Raw genomic sequence first — 14,496 nt, 5'->3', positions numbered from 1 at the left:
CGCACACACACTGTGCTTCGTCACACACGCGCACACACACTGTGCTTCGTCACACACGCGCACACACACCGTGCTTTGTCACACACGCGCACACACACCATGCTTTGTCACACACGCGCACACACACCATGCTTTGTCACACACGCACACACACACCATGCTTTGTCACACACGCACACACACCATGCTTTGTCACACACGCACACACACCATGCTTTGTCACACACGCACACACACCATGCTTTGTCACACACGCACACACACCATGCTTTGTCACACACGCACACACACCATGCTTTGTCACACACGCACACACACCATGCTTTGTCACACACGCACACACACCATGCTTTGTCACACACGCACACACACCATGCTTTGTCACACATGCACACACACCATGCTTTGTCACACACGCACACACACCATGCTTTGTCACACACGCACACACACCATGCTTCGTCTCACACACGCACACACACACCATTCTTCGTCTCACACACACACACACACACACACACACACACACACACACACCGTGCTTCGTCACACACACACCGTGCTTCATCACACACACACCGTGCTTCATCACACACACACCGTGCTTCATCACACACACACACCGTGCTTCATCACACACACACACACACACACACACACACACACACACACACACACACTGTGCTTCGTGTCACACACACACACACACACACTGTGCTTCGTGTCACACACACACACACACACTGTGCTTCGTGTCACACACACACACACACACACACTGTGCTTCGTGTCACACACACACACACACCGTGCTTCGTGTCACACACACACACACACACACCGTGCTTCGTCACACACACACCGTGCTTCATCACACACACACCGTGCTTCATCACACACACACCGTGCTTCATCACACACACACCGTGCTTCATCACACACACACCGTGCTTCATCACACACACACACACACACACACACACACACACACACACACACACACACACTGTGCTTCGTGTCACACACACACACACACACACACACACACACACACTGTGCTTCGTGTCACACACACACACACACACACACACACACACACACTGTGCTTCGTGTCACACACACACACACACACACACCGTGCTTCGTGTCACACACACACACACACACACACACACCGTGCTTCGTGTCACACACACACACACACACACCGTGCTTCGTGTCACACACACACACTGTGCTTCGTCACACACACACACACACACACACACACACACACACACACACACACACACACACACACACACACACTGTGCTTCGTCACACACACACACACACACACACACTGTGCTTCGTCACACACACACACACACACACACACACACTGTGCTTCGTCACACACACACACACACTGTGCTTCGTCACACACACACACACACACACTGTGCTTCGTCACACACACACACACACACACACTGTGCTTCGTCACACACACACACACACACACACACACACACACTGTGCTTCGTCACACACACACACACACACACAGTGCTTCGTCACACACACACACACACACACACACACACACACTGTGCTTCGTCACACACACACACACACCGTGCTTTGTCACACACGCACACACACCATGCTTCGTCACACACACACACACACACACACACACACACACACACACACACACACACACACACACACACACACACACTATGCTTCGGCACACACACCATGCTTTGTCAGCACTGGCACTAGACTGGTTTCTGGCATACTAGATACACCAAAGGGACAAAAGAATATAGCAGACTAGCTTAGGGGAAGAAGCTCCACAAGACTCCCTTGTACCATGGACGTACCAGGTTTAGTATTTTTTTTTTTTTTGTCCTCTAAACCCAGGTGCGTCTTATGGTCTGGGGCATCTTATAATCTGAACAATACGGTATATTGTAGTAAAAAAAAGAGAGAGAGAGAGAGAGAGAGAGAGAGAAAAAGAGAAATTACTTGTGCTTCAGCAAACACCAAAGATCCTTTGTATTTGCATTCAGGACACCTGAGGTGAAAATAAACTAATAAAATAAACAATTATATCTATCCTCCTTCTCCTAAAAATTACTTTTTAAGATATTCCACAGTTTTATTTTATATTTCGATCTACGTTTTACGTTTTTACTGTGTTGTTTTTGCTCATTGACACATTCATTGAAGTATGCCAGAGCTAAAATCTATGAACTTATTGACCCTTTTTATCTCTTTCCTGCTCTCAGAAGCCATTTTCTGCTAGGAAAGTGTATAAGTCCTGGTTTCCACTTGTGCGTTGTGTCAGATTTTTCTCTCAGAAAATTTGCATTGATTTTGTAACTAATGGTAGTGAATGGGGCGGTTTCCATTCAATGCGAATTTTCGTTAGCGTTCGTATGCGTGAAAAAATCTGAGGTCCTGTATCATATTTTTGGATATCGCATACAATGCTTTGTATAGGCAATGCGAATTTTTGCATTACTTGCCCGAAAATTCGCATTAGATCCATGGTTACAGGAAGTTGTCAGCAGTCATGACTAAGCTGTTACTAGGCAGAATATGTTATATTTAATTATATTTTCGCGTATGACAATTCGCATAAAAACGTGTAAAAATTTACATGCAAATTTTCACCAATCAGAAATTTTTTTTGCAGGCGAAAATGACACGCTATAGTGGAAATGTAGCCTTATAGTTGTAATTTTTTATCAGTCAGGGTCACACTGTAATCTGACCCAGTCCTGACTCCGACAGGAACTGCCACTTACAGAAAGCAAAAAAAGGAACACATAGTTATCTGTGTGCTAGGCACTGTACATACACATGTCTATCTCATCATGTCACATGTCATCTGAGGTATCCTTTAAGTTAAAATGGAATTGTAATCTAAATCAGTAAATGGTTGTCAACTAATGAACATTTTTGTGAGATCTAAAAAGGCCTTTTGCGCAATTTTCAATTTTCGATTTTACTTGGTAGCGCACCCAGGCTATGCATATGCATAGGTTAGGATTTAGTTAGTGTTAGGTCCCCTCCCATCAAGGATGACTTCTCCGCAGTGGGAGGGACGAGTACTTAACAAGTTGCATGCAAGCTGTTACAGGAAACCAACATCCTCCAGTGGTAGACAGGTTATGTGTATGCTAGGTGTGTATTTTATCCCACAAGTGGGGTTTGCACTCTCTTGCAGGTAGGCACTTATCTGTTTTTAATTAGCGCTGTTCATTTCTTTGCTAAGATCTAAAAAGGGTTTATAATTCTATTTTAGGATTTATTTTATTTTATTTTTTTTAGAATAATCTATACTCCGTCCAGTAGATGTGTATTGCATGAATTGTGGGGGAGGGAATGGATTATATGATAGAAGCCCAAAGAGAGCTGCACAATGCTGACTTCTAAAGAGGAGAACAAGTACAACCTATTACATAGAGTATTTGATTATTAGTTTTATCTGCAGCACATCAGTATGATGATAGGCACAAAGAATGCCAATCTGTCTATGGTGCACAGAGAATCATTTATTTTCTGTGTTACTGATGGACCAGCTGGGAACCGCAATGTTAGTGTGAGAGAAATGAACTGTACATTTTTATTATTTTTATGGTAGCTGGGATGTCATGATTTTAAGTGATCTCTTGTCTTCAGTGGGCAGAAATAAGTAAAATGAAGATCTGTGATGATAAACAGAAGGCGTGTGATGAGATATTCCAAAATGAAGGGGAGCACAGCTTGTATGAGGCTGTGAAGTTCTTGATGCTGAGAACTGCTATTGACTTATTTAATGCCAATGAAGAAGGAAAGGAAGTGCCTGTGTTTTCCTGGCTGTTATTTGCTAGAAACACATCTAATAATCCTTGTGAGTTTATGAAAAATCACTTGAATCAAGTGGGACACTCTGGAGGACTAGAACAGGTAAGTTTTCAAAAACACTTATTTTATTGTACTTAGAGCTTTTGATTGTATTAAAAACATATAAAGATTTTATCCATATCTAATGGATTTCAGGTATAAATCCACAGTCTTTAACACATAAGCAGCTTGAAAGGAATGATCTTGTTTGACCTCAGCCTGCAAAAATCATTGTGCTGTAAATTCTTGGAGTGCTTTGCTGGCTCTCTGCTAGCAGGAAATATAGAAACTGAAAGCAGAAGTCCTCTGTTATTGTCTCACACTGCCCCCTAGTGACAAGTGGCCATAAAGACATATCACAGCACTACTAATTAGTAACAAGGAAATGTAACAAACAAAAAATGTGCTAAAATAAATTGTCATGGAGCACTTGTAAGCCTCTAAATTGGCTGCTAAAGAGTTAAAGAGTACCTAAGCTTAAAATTACAGAGTGTTTCAATGCTCTGTGTTAATGAGGACGATGGTGGGGGTTGCAGGGTTAAATACTCACCTGCCGTGGCATCTTCAGGTCACAGGTGATGCTCCATCCCCTCCGCAGCTGTGCAGTCGCGCCCATGTTTCCAAAGACTGCCAAAGCTCTTCGGAAACCTCTGCGTGTGTTGCCGTGGCCCGCTCCCAGCTTGGCAGCGGCTGCTAAGCTGTGGACATGGCCAGAGCCTCGGCGGCAATTTTGAAAAAAGAATGCGAGGGAGGAGGAGCAATTGCCTGTCTAGAGGGAAGACCTCAGAACAGATGTGTATTCCCACGACCCCCCCCCCCCCTCATCCTCCATCATTACAACAGAACCTGTCATAACAGGCTCTGTCAGTTATAGCTTATGTACTCTTTAACTTGATTTTCAGTAAATGGGGCCACTGAGGACTTGCATCTCCCTTGTGGTTAGGGGACTTTGTCACACATGCATCATGCCATATATAGTATTGCAATACAATACAAAGTTCTGCACGTGATGAAATATGGATTATGCATTAGCTTAAAGGAGTTGCGAGGTTAATGAAAGATATGCAGATTTACTTAACCTGGGGCTTCTTTCAGCCCCTGCATATCTTTTGCTCACTTCTTACAAATGACAGCTACCTCTATTAGCTCATCTAGCATGCTCAATGGAGAATTTGGATATAACCTTTTATTTAAAGGGATCCTAAGCAGTGGCAAAATTAGAAAACTGGACTTACCTGGGGATTCCTCCTGCCCACCGTAGCCTGCGTGGTCCCCTGGCAACCTCCTGGCCCCTCCCGTGTGTACACTGGCAGCAACTTCGCGCATAGTCGCATGTTCACACCTGCCACGTCATCAAGCCGGTTACCGTAAGAGTCCAGCGCATGCCTGGTTCTCTAAAGACTGAACCGCACATGCACAGGACTTGCGGTGAACGGCATGATGATGTGATGGGTGCGCATATGCACGAGTGACTTCACCCGAAGCCGCCACATTACCGGAGCTGCCAGTGGGACCTCAGAAGGGGCCAGGAGGATGCCGGGGGACCTCTCTGGCTATGGTGTGCTGGACTAAGCCACAAGTCCAGTTTTTTCTTTCTTTTTTTTTTTTTTTGCCACTGCTCAGGGTCCCTTTAATATTGCAAAACCTGCTCTTCCCACTTAGTTGGAGAAAAAGCAGAGCGGACTACACTGCTGCCCACTCTAACTTCCTGCTCAGTTGCAGAGTATCTGACGTTTACTTTTCCCGTTACTTAAACTTGCTTTCTGGCAAACCCTTGGGTGTTAGATTCACTTTCTTCCCTGGCTAAATAATGATAAAGTCATTCTCTATTCGTTTACTTCTCCCTAGTAGCCCAGTAAATGTTTCACTTGGCAAAAGGGTTGGCTTCCTGTTTCTGGTGCACAGGACTACTTCTGCACTATTTTTAGTCCTGATACTTTTCCAACCTCACTAGGCAAGGCAGGTAATTGGAGTGCAATCAATGCTGCTCTGTCTTTCCATGGTTTTAGAAAGTGTGCCTGCTGTTTGTTGTATAATATTAGTTTCAATCCCCAACAGTATAATTTATGTCATTATGCCAGGTTTGTAGCAACTAGTTTCCATATTAGGAAACAAACTCTGTACCCTATGTCCTGGTAGAAATCTATACTCTACTGATACCTGCTTCCTAGGCTTTAGAGAATTAAAGAACTTATTATTATTACACATTTATATAGTTCTGACAGTTTCCATAGTGTGTTAGAAAGTGTGAACTGCAATGTAGACTGGGCATAGACTTGCATATAAAATTTGCATGCAGCAAGTTGGGGTAACACGATCCATTAATATGCAGTACTGTGAACAGACCCATACAAGTATATGGGCAGTGAGTTGGCATGCAGAATTATTTATGCAACTAGCCTTGTCCTGTGTCCTGTGAAGGGGAGACCAGAATGTAATCGCTACCAATTACTCGATTACCATAGTCCTAATCTGATGTCTAAGGCCTTCTTATTTTTATCTGTTTTGACGGGGAGCAGAAGTATGGCTCTCTGCAATACTACAGTAGCAAGAAAAAGTATGTGACCCCTATGGAATTATATGGATTTCTGCATAAATTGGTCATAAAATTTGAAATAATTGTTTCTATGTTTTTATTTAACAAACCATGTAAATATTCACAGTGCAGGTGGAAAAAGTATGTGAACCCTTGGATTTAATAACTGGTTGAACCTCATTTGTCAGCATTAACTTCAACCAAACGTTTCCTGTAGTTGCAGATCAGACATGCACAATGGTCAGGAGTAATTCTTGACCATTTCTTTTTACAAAACTGTTTCAGTTCAGCAATTTTCTCTCGGGATATCTGGTGTAAATCTCTTTCTTGAGGTTATGCCACATCATCTCAATTGGGTTGAGGTCAGGACTCTGACTGTGCCACTCCGGAGGGCGTATTTTCTTTTGTTTAAGCCATTCTGTTGTTGATTTACTTCTATGCTTTGGGTCGTTGTCCTGTTGCAACACCCATATTCTGCAGAGCTTCAGCTGCTGGACAGATGGCCTTAAAGGATACCCGAAGTGACATGAGATAGACATTGGTATGTACAGTGCCTAGCACACAAATAACTATGCTGTGTTCCTTTTTTTCTTTCTCTGCCTGAAAGAGTTAAATATCAGGTATGTAAGTGGCTGACTTAGTCCTGACTCAGACAGGAAGTGACTATAGTGTGACCCTCACTGATAAGAAATTCCCCTTTTTACCTCTTTCCTGCTCTCAGAAGCCATTTTCTGCTAGGAAAGTGTTTTATAGTTGGAATTTCTTATTAGTGAGGGTCACACTGTAGTCACTTCCTCTCTGAGTCAGGATTGAGTCAGCCACTTGCATACCTGATATTTAACGGTTTCAGGCAGAGAAAGGAAAAAAAAAAGAAACACAGCATAGTTATTTGTGTGCTGGGCACTGTACATACACATGTCTACCTCATCATGTCACATGTCACTTCGGGTATCCTTTAAGTTCTCCTACAAAATGTCTTAATAAACTTTGGAATTCATTTTTCTTTCAATGCTAGCAATCCATCCAGGCCCTGATGCAGCAAAGCAGCCCCAAACCATGATGCCCCCATCACCATACTTCACAGTTAGGATGAGGTTTCCATGTAGGTCTGCTGTGCCTCCTTTTCTCCACACTGTGTTGTGTGTTTCTTCCAAACAACTCAACTTTGGTTTCATCTGTCCACAGAATATTTTGCCAGTACTGCTGTGGAGCATCCAGGTTCTCTTTTGCAAAATTTAAACGTGCAGCAATGTTTTTTTTGGACAGCAGTGGCTTCCTCTGTGGTATCCTGAACTCCATTCTTGTTTAGTGTTTTATGTATCGTATATTCGCTAACATGGATGTTCGCAAATGCCAGAGACATTTGTAAGTCTTTAGCTGACACTCTAGGATTCTTCTTTACCTCACTGAGCATTCTTCGCTGTGCTCTTGCAGTCATCTTTACAGGAAGGCCACTCCTAGGGAGAGTAGCAGCAGTGCTGAACTTTCTCTATTTATAGACAATTTGTCTTACGGTGGACTGATGAACTGCAAGGATTTTGGAGATACTTTTGTAACACTTTCCAGCTTCATACAAGTGAATTCTTAATCGGTCTGTTTTTTTTGTTTTTTGTTTTTTTATAGGGCAGGGCCGCTGTAACAAACACCTCCAATCTCATATAATTTATTGGACTCCAGCTGGCTAACACCTCACTCCAATTAGCTCTTGGAGATGTCATTAGTCTAGGGGTTCACATACTTTTTCCACCCGCATTGTGAATGTTGAAATAATAACAACATAATAAAAACATGGAAACCTTTAATTATTTGTATGGTATTAGTTTAAGCAGACTGTGGTTGTCTATTGTTATGAGTTAGATGACGATCAGATCACATTTTATGACCAAGTTGTGTAGAAATCCATACAATTTCAAAGGGTTAACATACTTTTTTTATTGCTATAGTATATGAAGGTTTCTTACCTGTTGGGTTGCTTATCTTCTTATTTATGGATGCCAGCCATGTTTTTGTTAGCGCTAGAAGAATTTACAGCTGTTCTAAGCATTTGACAGAATTCTCATCAACAAGTTTACTAGTTAGTGTGGTTTCAGTAGTTTTGATTTTCTGCTGGAACCCCAGGTTTCTGCCTGAAGTCACAAATGTATGTTCACAGGTAGCACAATGTGAACACTAGGAGGACCTGGCGCTCGATGGCTGGAGGATGCAATGTGCCTGAAAACCAGCTGCTGTATTAAATATGTGGAAACAGTACCTGCAAACAGCATAGGTATAAGGGGAATACCTCCTGCTGTTACATGAAGTCCTCTGTGGGCATAAGTTCCGTGCTATGTGCACAAACACCGCTCGCGCGTATGTACTGGATCTGACTGAGGACGCTGAGTCTCTCTACCAGCAGTGATGTCGCACACTCTGCGCTCCAAAGGATATGCAGGATGCTGTCGGCTCAATTCCTGTATATGGAAGCACAGAGGGGACACACCATAGTGCAGACTATGCCTAGTGTTGGACAGACCACACAACGATTGTACTTACTGACAAATGCTTGTTTATTAACATATCAAAGATTAACATCCCGATCCGGATTTCGGCCAGCAGCCTTCCTCAGGGGATGTTTGCATGTAAAATATAAAGTCCTTATTTAAGATACATAATCATTCACTCCTCTCCCCAATCAACAGCCGACAGTATGGGAAGTGGAAGGAGACAAAATACTACTCACAGAGCATAATTATTGCAAGCAATCTGTCCAATTTGTACATCCTGGTTACTTTAACCAATAACAATATACAGTGTTATCTACATCTAATAACACCATTATTAAAATAATGACATAATAAAAATTCAATATACTGCAAAAACATGTAAAAATAGATAAAATTGCATCAACGCAAATTCTGTAAAAAAAAAAAAAAAAAAAAAAAAAAAAAAGGTTACTCATCCTTAACTACTTTGGCCTCCTGGACGTACTAGCTACGCCCAGGAGGCCATGTGCGCTGCCACGCGGCCGATCGCGCGTGTGCACGCGCACTCCTGGCCCGCGGTTCGCTAGCCAGGCAATCAGTTAATCGGGCTATGGTGCCCGGTCACTGATTGCTCTCCCCCCGAGAAAAAACGTCAGCTTCGCACGGAAGCTGAGGTTTTTCTGTTCTGTGCGCATTTAGATCTTAACTGTTATATTAAGGATGAGTAACCATTTTTTTTTTTTTTTACAGAATTTGCGTTGATGCAATTTTATATTTTTACATGTTTTTGCAGTATATTGAATTTTTATTATGTCATTATTTTATTAATGGTGTTATTAGATGTAGATAACACTGCTCTGTGAGTAGTATTTTGTCTCCTTCCACTTCCCATACTGTCGGCTGTTGATTGGGGGAGAAGTGAATGATTATGTATCTTATATAAGGACTTTATATTTTACATGCAAACATCCCCTGAGGAAGGCTGCTGGCCGAAATCCGGATCGGTACTTTAATCTTTGATGATAAACAATCATTTGTCAGTAAGTACAATCGTTGTGTGGTCTGTCCAACACTAGGCATAGTCTGCACTATGGTGTGTCCCCTCTGTGCTTCCATATACAGGAATTGAGCCGACAGCATCCTGCATATCCTTTGGAGCGCAGAGTGTGCGACATCACTGCTGGTAGAGAGACTCAGCGTCCTCCGTCAGATCCAGTACATACGCGCGAGCGGTGTTTGTGCACATAGCACGGAACTTATGCCCACAGAGGACTTCATGTAACAGCATGTTACATGTTACATGTTTGCAGGTACTGTTTCCACATATTTAATACAGCGGCTGGTTTTCAGGGACATTGCATCCTTCAGCCATCGAGCGCCAGGTCCTCCTAGTGTTTACATTGACTCTGAACTGTTGGGGTTTGAGGACTGACCCTGAGATTTCTGACCTAGGCTGTTTTTTTTTCACCAGTGCGCCCACTGCTCTTTTATATTTGCATCACAGGTAGCACAGGTGAGTTATTTATGCCTCCTGGCTTATGTCTATATGTAAACCTGAGTTGGTCTTTCAAAAACAAAAACAAAAATAATACTGCCTGATGTTGTTCGTAGTCCGGATAACAACACGCCACTTCCCGACAAAGTCTGCCACTCTATTCTTTAGTTAAAAACTTTATGAAAACTATTAATAAAAATAAAATGGCCACAACTGGGCAGTTGTTCTGGGTCGCAGAACACCCCAGCACCGCTCACATTAAATACTGCATGAATAGTTTAGGTGTGCAGACCACATTCTAATAACATCAGATATCTTGCCTTACCATGAAAAGACAGTGAAGTAAAACTCCATGATTAGATTATGAGCCCCTCTGATCTGAGGGACAGTTAGTGACAAGACTATATACACTGTACAGTGCTGCTGAAGATGTGTTTTATTTATATATATATCTATCTGTTACTGTTATACTACATAATAATGCATGCAGGCTGCATTTTTTTTTACTGTGCTTAGTGATGGTTCTACATAATCTATAGTAATTTGTTTTTTTCTCTTTTAGGTTGAAATGTTTCTTCTTGGCTATGCGTTGCAGCACACAATAAAAGTATATAGACTGTATAAATATGGGACAGATGAATTTATTACACAGTATCCTGATGACCAATCAGATTGGCCGATGGTAACGCTTATAACTGAAGATGACCGACATTATAATGTTCCTGTTAGAGTATGTGAAGAAACCTGTTTATAGCTATAATTCACCACTGTTGGACAAGTTGCTACTGCGACCGAATGAGATGCTGACAAGAATTTGGATTTTGTGTTTATTTGGAGATGCACACTTCAGAAGAACCCCAGTGCTGTGGTCAAAGGTGGAGGATAGTCTGAATCATGTATAGTGGTTGCTTTCTATTGTGATTTTTTTTTTTCTTCTTACTATGAAAACAGGCTGAAGCCCAGCAGCGTCTGTTTCTTTTCTCCCTTGTTCCTAGGTTTGGATAGAAAGGAAGAGCTTCCGAAAAGTCTAACTGCTGCCTGGGTTAGTCGTGAGGAAATTGCACTCATTCTCTCTCTCATACGAAAGAAAATATGGCTATATTTCACCCCCAGTGCGGCTGTAGAATACAATGCGATTCAACCTTTCTCCACTATATATTTTAAGTTTAAAAATGAAAACTTTTGGCTACATTTAAGTCTTGATAAATAAAACAGAGCATTGTGGATGTGTTGGGTACATGTAAGACGTAATGCTGGTTTTCTCGCTCGTAGTTATGAAGCAAATGTCACGATTGCCCTTGCAAAGTAAATGTTATTTTATTTTTAATTAACTGTCTTTAGAGTCTAAAATATTCAAATGCCTACTTCAGGTTTGTGGTTTTAATGCATATTGTATGAAATATATCTTGATTTGCAGTGCACAATATTTTGAACATAGACCATTTTTGTATTATTCCTTTCATATTTCATAGCTGGCTGATTGTGCACTAATAACCTGTGCTAATTATCAGATACTGGTTTGCTGGACTGAACAGTAGTCTGAGGTGTTCAAATATCCAGGGCTGTGGAGTCGTTACAAAAATTATCCGACTCCTCAGTTTATGAAAGGTACCCAGAATTGCTCTGACTCGACTCCTTAGTCTTACCACGGCTGCGGCGTTATCCGACTCCTCAGTTTACGAAGCCGCCGACTCCAGGTACCTGGACTCAGATTCCGCAGCCCTGCAAACATCCTGACCTGTCTTTTCACCCCTCACAGAAGCTAGTCAGGGAGATGCTAATAGCAGGTACCAGCTAGTCTTTCCCTATGAATCCAGAGCCTGCCTTGTCCAATTCATTCTCTTCCCTATTAGTTAATAATACCCAGTCAACACTATGATCAAAATAAACATGCAGTAGAAATGGAAGTCTATGTGTCAATGAACACAGAGTGCCTGCTAGTGACATCATCAGACTGAGACTTGGTGGCATTGGCTGCAGGACGCTTGGGAGGGGGCTGGATACTGAAGCAATGTTAATCAGGAACAGTAGACATGACTGGTTAATGCGGGGCTCCATGAACAAGGACATTTGAACTTGGCATGCACAAGTTTACAAATCGTGCATGCCCAGTAAAAGGAAGTGCTTGTGCGGATCCTCTTTCCTTTTTGCATGAGTGCTTGCTTTTACTATGCCTGTGGGGTACGTGATCTGTGCAGTAAAATAGCTCTTTAATGCATTCTGTGTAAGCAGAGTTCAGAACTCACATAGGCTCAGTATATGGGAAATGTGCTCAGACACGGCTTTGACTTCCTGGACAAGTAAATATTAAAAGCCACTAGATAGGGGAATGGGCAGCACCCTGTATACATGAGGAACCCCCTCTTATTAACCTCATCTTCCCCATTCATACCATTAACTTCTTTATATTAATACAGTACAGTGAGAAAAAGGTGACTCAAGCAGATAGAAAAGGAAACTTTTTTTTCTAAAAATCAAATATCATTGCCATACATTGTATTAGCATTATTATATTAGCAGTATGTAAAGGTTTTGTGAGAAACAGCATAAACTGTCAATACAATTTGTGGTTTTTTTGTTTACAGTAGTACTGCTTATTTTAAAACTAAAATGTAAAAAGTGTATTTTCAAATTTTTTTTCCTCCTTTTACCATATATACTTTGATATAAATCAACTGTGTGTAAGTCGACACTCTTAAGCTGGAAATTTTTACTGACTCAAATATACATCTATCCAGCAAAATGAATGGCTGCACTTAACAACCAGGAAGAGTTATTGGCTGCACTTCATAAAGTATTGTGGCTATTTACCTCCTCCTAGTCCCCAAGTGCAGCTAATCACTTCTTCAGGTCCTCACATGCAGCCATGTACCCTCTCCTGCTTTGACAACCCCCACTACCTAAAAGGGTGCCCTCTCTCTCCCCCATGTAAATTTTGCCACTCTCAGCGCTGTGACCCCCACAAACAAAAACACACACACACACCCTAAAGCGTAACGACCAGGCACACTGCATAGTATCATGGGGAGATAGTTGGGAGAAGCAGCCACACTTTAGGGTGGGGGGGGGGGGGAGGTCAGAGAACCTGACAGCTTTGGCGATGCAGGGGAAGGAGAGAGAGAGGCTCCCTGACCCCGAACCATTCCTAGCTATAAGTGGAGAGATTTAGGACTGAGATAGGGTGACCGATGTACTTTTATACATGAAACACTGCCAATGGAAGACTGGAAGAAGGAGCTATGGACTGATGCATTTAAAATCTGCCTTCTTCTGTTCATCACAGTTTAGTTTTTTTTATTTACGCTAAATAGGCAAAAGAATGGTTCCTTAGTTTGTGCCATCAGGTGTTGAGCATGGAGGAGGAAGTGTGGTGGTTTGGGGCTGTTTTGCCTGCAGGATAGCAACGTGTCTGTGCAGCACTCTGCCCCAAACCACAAACCATTGCCTAAAAATTCTGATGCCTACGACGAGTAACAGTTCTTGTACACGTGTACAAGAGTTAAGGTAGAATCTCTTGGGCAACAAAATAGACTTTAGCCTTTCATGTATGAAAAGGGATTCTAGATGTCCTAAGGTTCAGAGACTGGAGACTTTAGGCTACCAACAGATGTCCAAGGGTTTTTGGTCTTGATCCAAAATTAACACTTTCAAAGGCAAATACCAAGCGAATCCAACTCCAGAGAATTCCTGAAAACGCACTGGTAGAAAACCTCCCAGCGAGCCAGCAAAAAAAAAAATATCACTGTTGCCAATTGATATTAGAGTATTCCTAAAGAGAGAATAAACGTATGCAGTAATAAAGGGCTCATTTCCATTAGGTGTGAGTCATAGTGTTTCACACTATGCAAATTCAGATGGTGAATGGCAGCCTATAGATATCAATAGGCTGTTTCCAAATTTGCATGCAGTAAGAAAAAAACTGAAACACTGCAATAGATTTTGGACAACACATCTAAATCCTCATAGTCGTGCATGGAATGGCTAGAGAGATTCAGATGTGTAATTGCAGAGCACAAGTGCCCGAACTCTGTCTCGAAGGTGCACTCTCAGCACAAGTGGAAACCCGCCCTAATTGTATCTGTTTTACTTAAAGGACCACTATAGCGAAAAATTGTAAGATTTAA

At 42.1% G+C, this 14,496-nt stretch overlaps 1 protein-coding gene across 1 annotated transcript in view; it reads left to right on the top strand.

The window, feature by feature from the left end:
- OTULIN (OTU deubiquitinase with linear linkage specificity) overlaps positions 1 to 13,004 on the top strand; it is a 92,877-nt gene extending 79,873 nt beyond the window's left edge. The window contains exons 9-10 of the mRNA XM_068236724.1: positions 3,676 to 3,942; positions 10,935 to 13,004. Coding sequence (XP_068092825.1) covers positions 3,676 to 3,942; positions 10,935 to 11,126 — 459 coding nt within the window. The 3' untranslated portion in view covers positions 11,127 to 13,004. The remainder of the gene's footprint in view (positions 1 to 3,675; positions 3,943 to 10,934) is intronic.
- The last annotated feature ends 1,492 nt before the right edge of the window (positions 13,005 to 14,496 follow it).

Source organism: Hyperolius riggenbachi, chromosome 5 (assembly GCF_040937935.1).
Source record: "Hyperolius riggenbachi isolate aHypRig1 chromosome 5, aHypRig1.pri, whole genome shotgun sequence".
Classification (NCBI taxonomy): domain Eukaryota; kingdom Metazoa; phylum Chordata; class Amphibia; order Anura; family Hyperoliidae; genus Hyperolius; species Hyperolius riggenbachi.
Note: the sequence above shows the minus strand (reverse complement) of the source record. Positions and strands in the feature narration are given on the sequence as shown.